Source organism: Caloenas nicobarica, chromosome 1, assembly GCF_036013445.1.
Source record: "Caloenas nicobarica isolate bCalNic1 chromosome 1, bCalNic1.hap1, whole genome shotgun sequence".
Lineage (NCBI taxonomy): Eukaryota > Metazoa > Chordata > Aves > Columbiformes > Columbidae > Caloenas > Caloenas nicobarica.
In genome coordinates, this window is record NC_088245.1 from 44,114,478 (window position 1) to 44,130,144 (window position 15,667).

A 15,667-nucleotide genomic window follows, 5' to 3' on the forward strand; every position below is an offset into this window, starting at 1 on the left:
AGTATGCAGCTATCTAAGAAATTACAGCTAATTACTACTGTTACTATTCCCAGCTCACTAGCAGCTCACTACATAAAATAACTAAGATGTAGCAGAAAAATAACTAAGTAGCATCATGTCTGATGGAAAACATTTTTCACATATTGTGAACTGTGCGTTCTTGTAACTGGCAATTTTCAAAACAAATGCTTTAGCATAAATAAAGCCCTTCCCAAGCTGTGGCTGCAGAAGAGAGATACTACTTAAAAGTCTATCTTGAAAAACATAATTTTGTATTCCACACAATTCCAAAAAAATGCTTGCCTCAGCCAGGCAGAGCTTTTGTCCTCCAAAAAGAGATTTCCTGTTACTTAGGAAATAAGATTAATTTTGGTCTTCTCTTGTACCGACAATTTTGTGATCTACCCTATAAGGCATGCCATAATCCCTTGGAAAGGAAATCTGAAGCCATGCTGCAAAACTTAGAGGCACATCTTACAAATGTGATTCTTGAGTTTTCTTCTTTGCCTGTTCTGAGGGAAGGGCAGATGGTTAGCTGTGCCTTTTAAAATCAACTTAGTTTTTTTCTGAAAGCTAGCCTTTCTCCACATCTGGCCTTTTGCATTTAATGGGAAAGAAAAATGCAAGAAAGAAAAAAAAATCAATATGATCTGCTGATATTGCACATACTCATTGTACATAGATATTTCAAAAATATTAATTCCTATTGAAAAAAGGTCTGATCAGGCTTCGTTGGTTTTGGTCGTAACTATTTTACTTCCTATACTATGTATTGTAAGTGTTGTCAGTCTTCTGTCTTTCCATGCTTTTAAAAGCATCTACAAACATCATCTGTACCAGACTGGAGACCTGGATGTGTAAACTGTGGCTAGACCAAAAAAGATAAACTTCCTGTTCTTTGATGAGGTGAAAAAGGCCTGAGGCTATGAAGAAAGGAAGAAATAAGGAATTCCAGACCCAAATGGCAATATTTCAGTATTTGGACAAGCATCAACATGGACAAGCTTCCATGAATTTTTAAGAAATAATGTTTTAGAATATTAAAAAGACATAAAACCGGGAAAGAAGGAAGAATTTCACAACCTCCAGCTATGGTATGTAGCAAAACCCACAGTGAGGAGATAAAGGTCTTATCTGAAAGCTCGATACATGGAGGTTTATAATTCCAAATGGTTGTATTTGTGAATGATTTACTACATGGTCATCAAGCATGTCTTAGATAAACATTGATGTATAACAACACGGAAATCCTAGATATGTTCAGCTGCAAAAGTACGTATCTTGCTCTCCAGAAATGTACAATAGCCAGAAAAATTCTCATTAGTGTAATCAAAGGAGTGATTATATGTTTTAGGCTATTTCTTAAAGAACAGCTTAATGTGCTTCCTACTCATCTCTTCTTCTCACTTAGGATTCCATATTTGCAAGAAAATTTTATCTTTTTTACTCTGAACTTGAAACTCAAAATATGTACATAAGATCTGATAAAAAGCAGCCACTAGTGACATTTCTTAGCTACCACCACAAGAACTGAAAGTCTTGCATTTATTCTCCATTCTCGGAGGACTTAAAGAACTCAAGGTGTTACAAACATTTTCCTTCCTCAAAAAATGGTCCTATACTGGATGAAAAGTCTTAAACAACACTGAGGTCAGCCAGCTGAGTATCGATGTGGTACTGGGTCTCCCTGTCCTGTGCATGTTCTGTCTGAATCAATTTTGGCACAACTGTGTGTTGGAAGGCGATGCAGAGTCACATCTAAAAGCCCAAGAGTAGGGAAGACACTGCCACTGTTACTCTAGTTACAGGATAATGTACTTGTTGAAGACAATGTGAACTCCACAAGGAACTGCCCATGACAATTATGTAGCCTCTATTATAATTGCCTTGTAATGGCAATATGGATTGGTAAGAGCACTCTAGCAAAACCTTAACTAAACCAAACATGTAAATGCATGGACTTTTCTTACCACTGACAAACTGCAAGCTAAATTATTGTAACATTGTTCTAGATGGCAATTCTTCATTTCTGAGGCTCCAGAATTTTAGTAACTATTTATCTTCACATTCCTAAGCCAGTATTGTCGGTCTGTGGGTTAGAAATTCAAATAAAAGCCCTGACAGGTATTTTGTTCATTTTAATAATTTTATATCCAATTAGTAAATTTCTACTTTTTAAAAAGCAAGCAAAAGCTTATATAATGCAACAGTGACAACAGAAAACTAGAGCTTTAATCTAACACAAGGGCAGGATTTTATCAACTTTGGAGCATTATTCATACTGTTCTGAGTAGGTGACGATTATCAGCATTGCCCTTGTGAAGGTTACTACACTTAGCAGTAGGTAGAAGTGGAAGAGAAATGATTTCCTTAGTGATCAAACCCTCATCTGGCACAGCTGACTCAGACAAATGAAGATGCTGGTCACAATAATTGCTACATCAGTTTATATGTGTTGGGATAAACATAAATAAATTAGAAAAACATTTCTATTCATACTTTCCCCATGTTTGGGAATAGGTGGACGTCTTTACTACCAGCTTGTTATATACAGGTCTTTCAACAGAATATGTATGTGTCTCTTGGAAGAAACAGCAATTTGTACAGAGTAAGCGAATCCCGACTTAACATGCTTCTTGACTGTTTACTGATACTAATAAAATCATTCAACTCTACATTTCCAATTATTTGATACCTGCTTTCTACAATCAAAGATTAAAAGCACATGCTAAAGGTGTGCCTGAAATGCTTTGCTTACTAACATACCCTGAAATTCTTGGAACAATTTAAACACCTGCATGCAACTCACTAGATGACTATTGAACAAGTCATTATATTTCAGAATTCTAGTGAAGCAGAATAAGACAGGTACAGCCAACAGGCTGGAGCATGATAGGAACACAAGAGTCCCGTCAGAGTCAGCATCTTTTGGGAGAAGGAGGGCAGCTCAGATAGCATTTTATCAGTCCCCACACAAAAGGAAATGAAGACTACACAGAAAGCAAAACAGAAAATATCAGGCCTGCTGGGGACTAGAGCTTCGAAGTCTGCAATGATGTAAAAGAAGTGCAGAAAAACAGCGGGGAATGTTAGTGAAACCAACACAGTATTTAATAAACCCTCTCCCCACCCTGCAGTTTACCATCATTTGACACAGTCTCCCACAGCATCCTCACGGCTAAACTGAGGAAGTGTGGACTGGATGATCGAGTAGTGAGGTGGACTGCAAACTGGCTGAAGGAAAGAAGCCAGAGAGTTGTGGTCAATGGGGTGGAGTCTGGTTGGAGGCCTCAAGGGTCAGTTCTGGGACCAGTACTATTCAATATATTCATCAACGACTTGGATGAGGGAATTGAGTGTACTATCAGCAAGTTTGCTGATGACACCAAGCTGGGAGGAGTGGCTGACACGCCAGAGGGCTGTGCTGCCATCCAGCGAGATCTGGACAGGCTAGAGAGTTGGGCGGGGAAAAATTTAATGAAATATAATAAGGGAAAATGTAGAGTCTTACATCTGGGCAGGAACAACCCCAGGTTCCAGTATAGGTTGGGGAATGACCTATTAGAGAGCAGTGTAGGGGAAAGGGACCTAGGGGTCCTGGTGGACAGCAGGATGACCATGAGCCAGCACTGTGCCCTTGTGGCCAAGAAGGCCAATGGCATCCTGGGGTGTATTAGAAGGGGGGTGGTTAGTAGGTCGAGAGAGGTTCTCCTTCCCCTCTACTCTGCCCTGGTGAGACCTCATCTGGAATATTGTGTTCAGTTCTGGGCCCCTCAGTTCAAGAAGGACAGGGAACTGCTGGAGAGAGTCCAGCGCAGGGCCACAAAGATGACTAAGGGAGTGGAGCATCTCCCTTATGAGGAAAGGCTGAGGGAGCTGGGTCTCTTTAGCTTGGAGAAGAGGAGACTGAGGGGTGACCTCATTAATGTTTATAAATATATAAAGGGTGGGTGTCACGAGGATGGAGCCAGGCTCTTCGCGGTGACAACCCACAGTAAGACAAGGGGTAATGGGTTCAAGCTGGAACACAAGAGGTTCCACTTAAATATGAGAAGAAACTTCTTCTCAGTGAGGGTGACGGAACATTGGAACAGGCTGCCCAGGGAGGTTGTGGAGTCTTCTTCTCTGGAGATATTTAAAACCCGCCTGGATGCCTTCCTCTGTAATCTCACCTAAGTGTTCCTGCTCTGGCAGGGGGATTGGACTAGATGATCTTTTGAGGTCCCTTCCAATCCCTAACATTCTGTGATTCTGTGAACATAAACATGAGCAAGGGAGAAGAATGAAACAAAATATTCTGCTTCACATATATCAATTCTGTTTTCTCATGTGCCTTACTTTTAAGGGTAGTTAATAGTTAATATTATTATTAATAAAAATATCAACCCAGATGTCCCAGTTTCACCATTTTTTATTATCACTGGCTTATTCTCGGACTAATTTGCACCTACTCTTTCTCTTGCAGGGCACAGTAACTGACCCATGTCTTGTCTCAAGTATAGGATGACTCTGTAGTGTGAACCAGGGCACAGACATTTAGTGGAGATAATCCTGACTGGTAACTGGTGCTACGAGAAGACTTCTACTGAAATTTTCCTGGCAATTTGCACCTGGTTTTGTTTTTCTGCTGTATTTGGAAAGACACTACTTATGGCAGAGGAGGTCTCTTTTATTCATTTCAATTGCAGCTAATAAACCCAATCCCTGAAAACCAGTTCATCCAAAGTGGGGCATTTAAGAACATTACATCAACTTGGCTTCTCCCTTAATAAAATAAAACATTTCAGATTTTTAGACTTTGAGCTGCCCGTAGTTAATTCTTTTTCTTTTGTTAGTAGTCTGGCCAGTGCTGCCTACTCTTTGTGATTTTGTTCTCAGTTAGACAGTGACTGTTTTCCATATCACAAACAGTTTAACCACCTATAAGACACTCTATTTCTCCAAAATTTGACAGTCCTGAAATTCAGCATGGGATCTGAAAGTCATGTGGGGCTTTTCCTGTTTTGCGTTTTGCAAGTGAATAACGGTTTCTAGTAGCCAAGTGATTTCTCTAGCAACAATGGTGCAACACTAGTGCCATTGGCATGCTTGGACAAGTGTCACTGATAGGTCTTAGCACTGGCATTTCACAAGCAGTTTTGCTTCCACAAAAGTGAAAGACAAATACAAATAAAATGACATTCTATGCTTTCTTTAGAGTTCTTTTTGCTCTTCAGTCATAACTAGGAATGAAAACCAGTATCAGTTTATTTCAACCATCAGTGTTAGGACTAGTTTTCATTGTGCTAAAGACATAGACACGCTGAAAAAGAAGTTTTAATCACATCTTTGAAAGTCAGAGAACAATTGCCATTCTGGCCCAAGAGAGAATTAGCCATTTGACTAGTTCAGGGATGTAACTGAAATTCCAGTGAATTAAAAGGAACTTTTCTATTGATTTCGTTTGGCTTTGAGCTGGACTTTTAATTATTAGAAACGTAGACAGACTTTATGCTCTCTCAGGATTCTCTATCTCTCTCTTTTTGTGACAAAGAACTAATTTGAAGGCACTAGTCTTTAAAACGTGAGCTAAGAAATTGATTTTTTTCCAAGCTGAATCCAGAAGAAAAAGTTTTCATCTTGTAATTAAGATATAATAAAATACTCACTGATGGATCCTTTGTTGGCTGAATGGAGCAGTGTAGCAGTCATTCTCCTCCAGATCTGGCAGTGTCTCCTTGTCCAGTTTCATTGGCTTTCTGGGTAACCATCCTCGAAACCTGCTTATTTGTTTCTCGATCCTGCAGCACATGGAAAGTGTGATCATTTGAGATAGTGTTTTTTTCATTATATTACAGAGCACTTGAAAAGAACAAATGCTGGCAAACTAGGCCACTAAATATTTACAACTAGAAAAGATGCAATGTCTTTTGACTTTTTCAAGGCAGACCAAATTATACTTGTTGAACTTGATTATTAACAGCCAGCTTTCAGTAGAGGAGCATCTTATTTTGTCTCAACAGAAAAGCAATGCTGATGGTACGCACTGCTATAAACCTTATTAAGTCCAGTAAGCTCTAAACCTTTATTTCTCAGCTTTTCAATTAGTTTAAATTTCGGGCTTAGTTGACACGTGAGACTTTGGGCATATAAACATTAGAGCAGCAGAGACTGTGACAGAGACCTTTGGCAGCTAAACCCCAGCAAGCTGTATCCCTTTACTGCTCTCCACATGGATTCTTACCTTGCAATTGATGCTATAAAAAATAAGCTACTTTGTTCATTTGGTTTGATTGTGGTGTCTTGCAATACTACAACTTCAATGAAACCGGAATACTCAGTGTGTAGATTAATAGGTGACTGCCACACAGATTCTTACATTTAGAAGTTGAAAGCAAATTAAGATTGAGCAGGAGAAAAGGTAGATTTAACTGCAAGTGCCCTCATGCAAAGATGCACGCTGAAGTAAAGGAAAAGGGAAGAATCCAAGCTGATTGGAGAAGACAATCTAAACCAAATTCAAATCCAAACTAAAATGTTATAACAACAAAACACATAAAAAAGATGAGATATGTCTGATGTAATGAGCCCTACTCTCTCAGAAGTTCCTAACACCTTCAAGTCCTAACCAGTGACCCCTGCCTGCAAAAATCATAGACTACAAATTTTGGACTATGCACATACTTCAGTCACTGGATGAATCTTTCCAGGAGTGGAGATAAAGGTCATGAATTGACATCCTTTGAACTTTGAGTCCAGTTCTGGATGAAGCTCAAGGATTGGAAGTGTAGTTGTTTCTCTTCTTTTGACAGAAGTCAGCACAATAACTCTATGACCAGCAATTGCTGCACAGTCACTCTGAGGGAGGACAATTCATACCCAGCAGCTGAGTGTGTGGGAAAGGGATGGGAAATTATGACATACTTTCATTTAAAATACATACAATACTTCTTTGAATATTCAGCCTTCTCTCATCTTAGATAAGAAAGCTAATGGTAATTTTTAAGCATTGGCACATTTCAAAATTCTAACCAAATTAGATCTACTTGTTTTGGTACCATTTGTGTATTCCAAATCTGGCAATAGTGTGTTGGGGAGGAGGCAGATTTACTCTCAGGACTGTTTGGAATAACTGGAATGTGTATGCAAACATAACGTAAGACTTATACTAAATTAATCATAGACTCTTCAGAGCACAGGAGGAGGTAGTTTGCAAAAGTCTGTGCCTGAGTGCAAGCGAGATGTCAGATCCCTGGGCTGCAAAGGGCCTAAGCAGCTATAACCAGCTGCTCCGGTTGCAGCATCCAGCCTGACAGGCATGAGCTGGTCTATGTAGACACTGATACTAATGACAAGGGAAACTTAAGTGCTGTAAGTCCTCTACAGGGGAATTCTCTGTCTTTTGGCTTCCAGTTTTTCCTCTGTAAAGGCCACAAGCTCTGCATTACTGTATATTCAGCAGGCTTACTGACTCTGGGTATGAAAAAGGGAGGAGGAATTAGGCAGAAAGGTTTTCTAAATATCCCATTCCATGCTTATTTGTTAACTGAAATAATTTGAATTCTCTAAGCTTTAGCACCCTTGCTAATCTGCAATCCTTTTCCATTCATCCTGCAAGTCAATGTGCACATTTGAGATACGTGCGCTGCAGGTTTATCACACCACACATACACGCATGAAGGCACAGAGTGCTCTCCCCACTTAAAAGCAATGCATTATTCATGTTGGCCTCTCACTGACTGTACCCAGAATTTGATTGGTTTGCCATTCCCAAGGCTCAGTTTCCTTGGCATGCTCAGTGAGCCTGCTGGCAAACAGGTCTGAGAAGGTTACAAAGCCTTTCTGCATGGCCCAGAATATACAGTACAGTCATCCCTAGGGAAAACAAACAAACAAACACACACCACAACCTAGTTATCTCATTGGAAATGAAAAATACCCAAATTTTAAAATTGCCTCCAGCTCACTCCAACAGTGCCATCAGCCAGCATTGCAGGCTTTGTAGTCTACAAGAACATCTCAAAAAACCCCACAAAACATCTGAAAGATGGTACTATTAATAACAAACACAGACACACAGTGTTAAAAATCTACTGTGTTTTATCAATTCTTCAAGGCTAATCCATGCCTTGATTTCCTTTATGGAGAAGCTTATGTACTCAGCTGATCAGGGGAACAGTGTTTGGAAAGCAGAGCAACCTACATAAGAACCATAGCATTCATGGAGTGATGAGGCCCTGTAGAGCTAGCAACAAAGAAAGAGGAAAGTGGAAGATCTGACAACAATATCCTTCTTAAATTCCTCTTTAGAAACACTTGTTAGCCTCATAAGGCAAAAAAAAAAAAATTCATTCTCCTAATTCAAACGGTATCTCAAAGACAGTCTCTTCCACTTCAATCCTGGCCCTGCTCTTCAAGTCTAGTCTTTACTCAGTATCCTCCTTTTGAAGAAACATATTGTACTTAAATAACACAAAGACTTTCTCAAATGATTTTAAAGAAACTTTTCTCACTAGGAAGTGAGGTAGGGATAGAATTGTTTTTTTCAAAGGAAAGAGGAAGTTAGGAAAATTTAAAAAAAATGTTTTGAACTGAGACTGATTTTTATTTGTGGGTCAGCTTTGATGGAGCTTTACTTACATTGTAGTGCTAGGCAACGTCTTAGTTTAGGTTTAACTATCACGCAAGTATGGTATAGGTATCTGATACCCCCCGTTTCCTTTAAAATGTATTAAGGGAGTTTTGCTATTTGAAATTTTGAGATAACTAGAATTTTTCAGGGAGAAAATTCATATTGACAAGTTGCAAGTGACCTGCTCTGGGGTTTGCATTGTAACAAAAGTCCTCTTTAAAATACATTTTGCTTGAATGTCAATATAATGTTTGGCTTAGTTCAAAAAATAGGTCAAGGCTTCAGTTACTTGCAATCTTCACTGAACTAGGAGTAGAGGAAATAGATATTTTTATCAAAGCTGTGTATCTGAGTTTCACATAAATGAAAATAAAGCTGAATATGTTTTCTTTTTTCCCATTGAGCTTTTCTGCCTCAAGTAGCTATTTATAGATCTGAACATAAAAACTGAATTTAGCCAAGTGTTCTCATCACTCAGGAACTAAAATACCAGAAAAAGATCATACCTCTTCCCATACTGACTTCAAATCACATCCTGACTCATAAGAAAATGAATATAAATCAAAATTTTGTACACCATATACAAATGTTAGAATCTTCATCTACTCCTTCCTATCTATTACTTTAGTCAAAGCAGCCATGTCTTAATTAAAATCAAGACAAATTCCAAAGTTAACAGCCGCTATAGTACTGTAATGTGAAGACAGAAAGTGGGGGAGCATCAACAAGCTTTAGAAGAATTGTGTGCATCTATTAGCCCATGCTGACTAGGTAAAATGTCTTAACTCCACAAAGTGCCCATTTGGTGCTTACTAATATAAAGAAGCAAATACTGTAATGTGAGATCTCAGGTCACCAGCACACTGTGATGGAATTTAATATACAAAATGGTTTTTAGTATGCTCATACAGCAGAATGATAATATGTGATATATTTTCCCATGCATGTTGACCTACTGACATTATCTGCAAAATGATACAGCTGTTTATTCCAAAATGTAGATTTTTCAAATTTAATTCTCGTCTCTCAGATGTTCATGGGAATATTTCCATTGACCTCAGAGTGACACAGTAAATCAAATGCCAGACTCTTTTGAAAACTGCATCAACAGCTCTGTGGCATTAAATGCCAACTTATGGCCTAGTATTTGTCAAGCCTGTATATTTTTTAGGCTTCTTGGAGACATTTTCATTTAATTGTCTAAAGTATCAAAAAAGAAAATCCAAACTGTAGCATTGGAAGATTTCCTTGCATTAAATCAGACATAAACCAGACAACAAATATAACCTTAGAGATATTTAATAGCTGAGTGAAAGCACTTCAAAGATTCTTGAAAAATTCTCATTTCTCAAGCTCAATAACATTACACCAGCCATGAACTTGGTTCATTGCCTTCCTATCTACCAAAAAAGTACTAAGCATCACCACTGAGGAAGCAATAAATAAATGATGTCATCACTATTACAAGTAAGCAAGGTGCATGGAAATGAAAAAAAGTTGTAACTGTGGTATTTTAACCCCAAGGAAATCCCTACTGAGCTACATGAAAAGAAAGAGATACAGTGCATGCACTAACACACTTATTCTTCTTTAAAAGACTCCATCAATTGAAAAATATTTCCTTATTCCTAACAAAGGCAACACTGATAAAATGAATTAACTCTTTCACACTGCAGATGCTTTAAAAATGCAAGTTCTGTATTTGTTTTTGCAGATGTCCCAGTGTGTAATCACTCCCTCCACCCTTCCAACAAATACAGCTAACAAATGTTTCCTTCCAGCTTGACCTTAAGCATTATTTTTGTTACTGGGTTCAAATGAACATAAACTGGACTGGCATAAGAATTGTACTCACCTATTCATGAACTTGTACCGGCGGTGCAGGTAATAGATTTTTCTCCTGGAAGAACAGCAAAAATGAAGCCAGTCGAGAAGAAAACCCATCGTCAGTTACAGTATGAACTAGCAAGGAAGGAAAGGAGATTGAAGACAGAAGCCTGTAAGAGGTGGAGGAAGAGACTAAAAGAGAGATTAACAGAACTGTCACAGGAAGCCACACAGACTCTGGTGGCATTTGAATTGCAAGAAGGTCATCATTTTCCCATTGTCTTCCCGTTTTCTGCTATTTGTCAAGTGTGAAAGACGGGCACTCAAAGATGTTTCTGTTTCAAAGAAGTCCATAAACTGTTGCAGGAATTCTATAGGACTGATACAAATATGGATGAATCACATCACATCCACTAGTGAATTATTAAAGCTGCATTTGCTGAAAAAAAAAATGGGGCTCACTTAGAAAAACTAAGAAAGTGGTACCCGAGTCTGCAATATGCCATAACACATGCAGTACCAACCGGGACCAGTGCTTGCTGCTGGGGTAACATCCCTTGCAGCAGAATATAGGCTACACAGGCAGAAGAGCATGTGCTCAGCACCCCCCCTCCAAATATGCAGCCCCTTGTACAGGCTCAGCTGATTTCTGCTGTCAGTGCAATAAGCTGTGTGGGAGTGAGCACAGGGAGCAAGTGAGCAGACAAGGGTGCACGAGCAGACGCATGCTGACCACACTCTTGGCCACCTTCCTGACCAGCCCCGCAGGGCAGAGTGGCCCCTGAACCTCCTGTGTGGATCCAGAATGGGGAGTCCACCTCCCATCCCACTCTGCTGCTGGCAGCTCTTGTTCTCCTTGCATGTGCCTATAACACCACAACTGTCAGGATCTGACCCATTGCCTTTGAGATCACATCTTCATGACAGCTAAGAAAAGCTGAGGGCTTTTGGGTATGGTTTTGGAACTGATACTCCTTACTGGAAGAATGGGGTGCCTGCCTGAACTCCCATTACCTCTTCCAGAGTTCGTCCTCCGCTGAAGGTCATTGCTAAATCAAGGTGGTTTCTGTGTATTTTGAGAGGTTCCGTTGTGTAACGCTGAACTGTACCACTTATGGAAAACAAATGGTTCACAGCACACATATTCTGAATATTTGTGTATATTAAATGTACTGTAGAAATGCTGTTAATGACTTGGAAGCAAGTGTGGTTGGGAAGCTTTCTAAAATAAGACAGCACTGATGCTTTGTAAACTATAGATAAAAACCTGCTTAGTATGTTGGGTTAATTTTCAGAACTTAGAATTTAAATAATGCACAATATTTTGACATTATTTTTGTTATCAGTGTCCATATTGTGCTGGTGAAGTGAAATTTTCAATATAATTTCATGCTGGCCAGCCTCCTTTGGCCAACTCATCCACAAAATAGTGTTTATCTTGCTTTACTCAGCAGGAACAGAAAAGGGTCAAAGCTAAGTGTTTCTGAAGACACCATCCACCTCTTGATTTTGCTTCAAATTTTCAGAGGTATCCACTATTTTAGGCACCCCTGCTTTGAAACAACAAGGATTTTATTCACTGATGCATGGACCTTGGACAACTCCAACCTAAAATATCAGGAGCTGTAAGCAATGAGCAGCCCTTAAAACAAGTGGTTAGACAAGGGCACCTGGAAACAGGCAATCCGGACTAGCAGACATTTTGTAAAATACTAGTCTGTGGTTTTAAATGGTAAACAGTACTGTTGCTCTTAAAATAAAATGTAAGAGCCTACCCAGCAGACATTAGTAAATCACCATGATTTCCTTGTAACAGTACTGTAATAATTCTCTCTCTGTGGATGTGGAAAGAAAGGAGCCATTGTCCTGAAGCAGGTCAAGAAACCCTTAGTATTTTTCATGCTTTCTATATAATCTGTATAGCATCTACTTAGCTATCTGCTGAGAGATAGATTTCATAAAAAGGACATTAGATTAGAAAAGAATAAGTTGCTCACAGTAACTAAAATCTGAGTTGCTGGTGTATTTCTAAATCACGGGACTTTATCCTACTACTGGTGCAGATTCATCTCAAGGAAAGCCATAGAAGTCAAAGGGTGTACACTTTTGGCCCAACCCATCGTTTCTATGGCTAGAGCACTTTTTTAGAAGAATATGAATATCTTGCAATGACTTGTGATAACTTTTATATTTTTCTCTTTAGCATTAAAAGCACAACAAAGAAGACCTGAAGATTTGCTGTGAAAATTAAAACCAAAATATATACAGAATAAGCCTGCAATTTTGTCCTTAAGTCATATCCATTTTTCCTAGCAAGTTCTGTACTGCTACAGCTTGTCTCATACCAGAGGCATTTTTCATCCTTAAGAAGAAAACAGAAGAAATCCTACGAAGGACACCGGCTCACTAGTTGCATATTCTGGGTCTGATCCTTTTCTTGGTCAGGAGTAATTCCATTAAAATAAATAGAGTCATACATCTATCAACCCTGCTAATTGAAAGAAGAATCAAGACCTCTCAGTTCATGGGTTTTGGTCAGTTCCAGTGGAAGTCTTTATGCTATTGTAACAGTTCTGATAACCAGCAGAGTAAAATCAATATTTTACCTACAAAATTTCATAGCCCAACATGCAAAGAATAGAAAATAAATGATAAAAATAGTCTGAATGGCAGTGTGGAATGTACTTGGTCATCAGTAGCATTTAATGCAAGTTCTTAATTTTCTCTACAGAAAACAAAATTTGTAGCCTGAACTGTTCTTCTATTAGATGGGACACTTATTTATAATCTGTATGTCCATAATTACACACTATACAAGCAATTCACAGGTACTGAACATACCAGATACGTCCAACAGACATGCACCTTCTGTGCTGCCTTACGTACCTGGATCTTCTTGACCTCCCATTGATTTCAATGAAATGTCCATTTAAAAAACAGCAGCGCACAAGTATGCAGGGGGCTCCAGCATTGAAGGGGTTAAAGGGCCTAAGGATAGAATACCCCATGAAAACAGCTGCACTGCTACAGCTCACCTTAATTTCAAACCAGTATTGTACTGAAATTGCAGGCATTAACAAGAAACAGCAATGAATATGGTATCTAAGGTACCCCATTTATATTTTCTAAAGATGTGTGATAACATACAGAAGAGCTTTTCCATGTGCATTGTGGTGTTATTATTACATTAGCTTTACAGTATAGTGTGACTTCGGAGGTTGAGAAAAAATACAACTACACCTACCTGAAAGGCATTCTTACATTCATTAGTTCTGCATATTTGCCCAGGACCTCCCAAGGGGCATGCAGCTTCACAAACATGATGTCGCTGTTTGTTAGAGATGACTGCAAAAGAAAAACAAAACAGCCACCAGGGCTTACTTTTTTCAAGTAAAACAGAAATGAACTCTGGTCAGTGGTCAATATCTATTTTTCTGATCTTGCATCACCCTTCCCATTTCCTGATTCTTCCTCAAGCACGTGTAGTTCTATCTGACCAGGGAAGTGGTGGAATCACCATCCCTGGAGGTATTTAGAAGATGTGTAGGTGTGGTGCTTAGAGACATCGTTTAGTGGTGGACTTGACAGTGCTACGTTAACAGTTGGACTCGATCTTAAAGGTCTTTTCCAGCCTAAATGATTCTATGATTATATGAATATTGGAATCCTCAAAAATGGACACAGAGAAGTATTTATACCCAAAATACTACTGGGCCGTATTAAAAAACGTATTTTATTTAGTACATAATGGAACAAGTGACTAGTTGGTATTAAGAACTGCAGATAAAAAAATCTTGCTGTTCTTCTGCTGATAACTTTCTGAAAAATATTTCTACATAAAATGATACAACGGCAACAAAATGCCCCCAAGAGACTTTCTTCAGAGACAATGAATTCAGTTGTACTCTTTCCATTGACTTTTATGGATTCCAAATCAAGCCTCTAATGATGTTTTTCTTTATAGGTACATTTCACAAATTATCTTTTATTTTCCCATGAGACTTTAGCAAGTAGATACCACAAAACCAAGACTAAGTTCTGCTACTCTAAAAATTTCCTGCAATCCACTCTCTAAAAGATGAGGTTAAGTCAGCAGTGGACTGGCAATTTTGTCATGAACAACTCCAATTAAAAAAAAAAATAAATCAAAACTCAAAAGAACTGTCTAATAAGTCAAATATACAGAAGGTAACTCTGGTCCTGACACATCAATAAAATCTGAGAAATGGAGGAAATTTATAAAAACCAGCATGTCAATTTTGAGATGTCTGTTAAACTGGAAGCTTACAGGCATTTTCAAGCACATTGTAATTTAAGCCATACTAGATATGGCAACCACAGTAACATCACTTCTGGAGAGGCTGTTTCATGAGTGGACAGTATCTTAATCTAAATTTGATTTCTTTTCTGGTACATGTTTTCACACAGGAACATGAAAAACTTCCATATAGTTATCACAAATATAAATACAGATGTTTAAATAATATTTTTTACTCAATATCTTGTAATGTTATTTTATCAGCTTTGTCAACAGAAGATCTAACCAAAACATATTTGGGAGGTTCAGTTATTTTCAGAAGAAAGATATAATAATGATAAATTATTAATATGGAAATCCATTTCTCTTGGGTTTGCTCATGTTTAGTGTTCATAAAGGAAAGCACTAAGAAAGCCTGAGAAAAACAAGATTGGAAAGAGAAGAACAAATCCAGATGGAGGAGTCATTGAATGAAATGTCACATTCACTTAATCTAAGGAGAATATAGCTAATCAAAATACCTGAAAAAAAATATCAAGAGCAGCATCTTAGTTACAAAAATACTGCAGTGAACGGAATCTGCTAAACTCTCTTTGTTAGATTAGTATTTAGACAGAGTTCCTTCAGCTTCTAAATGTTTCGTTGAGAGGAGAGGAACATTCTTCTTTTGTAATTGACTTTTGAGGCTTGGCTTATTAAATGGTTTGGAGAAGTAAACTCAATTTCACATTATGGGAACATGCAAACAAAAATCAATGTACCATTGCTCCCCTTGGAAATTTAAATCAGACAATTATTGACATGAGCAATCTTCTAGAAAGTGATGTCTAGATGAGGAAGAAAGAAAAACAGATGAATCGAGGGGACAGACAATGAGATAAAACACGTCACAAACACAAAACCAGAATAAGTGTTTGGAACTGACCTGCGGCACCAGTGCCTACAGAGTTATTACTATATGAAAATTGCCA

The 15,667-nt window shown here is 38.4% G+C and overlaps 1 protein-coding gene across 1 annotated transcript in view; it reads right to left on the minus strand.

Moving 5' to 3' along the window:
* ANO4 (anoctamin 4) overlaps window positions 1-15,667 on the minus strand; it is a 214,762-nt gene that overhangs the window by 56,074 nt on the left and 143,021 nt on the right. The window contains exons 8-11 of the mRNA XM_065629884.1: window positions 13,683-13,783; window positions 13,325-13,426; window positions 10,467-10,511; window positions 5,649-5,780 (exon numbers count right to left, since the gene is read on the minus strand). Of these exons, the coding sequence (XP_065485956.1) occupies window positions 5,649-5,780; window positions 10,467-10,511; window positions 13,325-13,426; window positions 13,683-13,783 (380 nt within the window). The remainder of the gene's footprint in view (window positions 1-5,648; window positions 5,781-10,466; window positions 10,512-13,324; window positions 13,427-13,682; window positions 13,784-15,667) is intronic.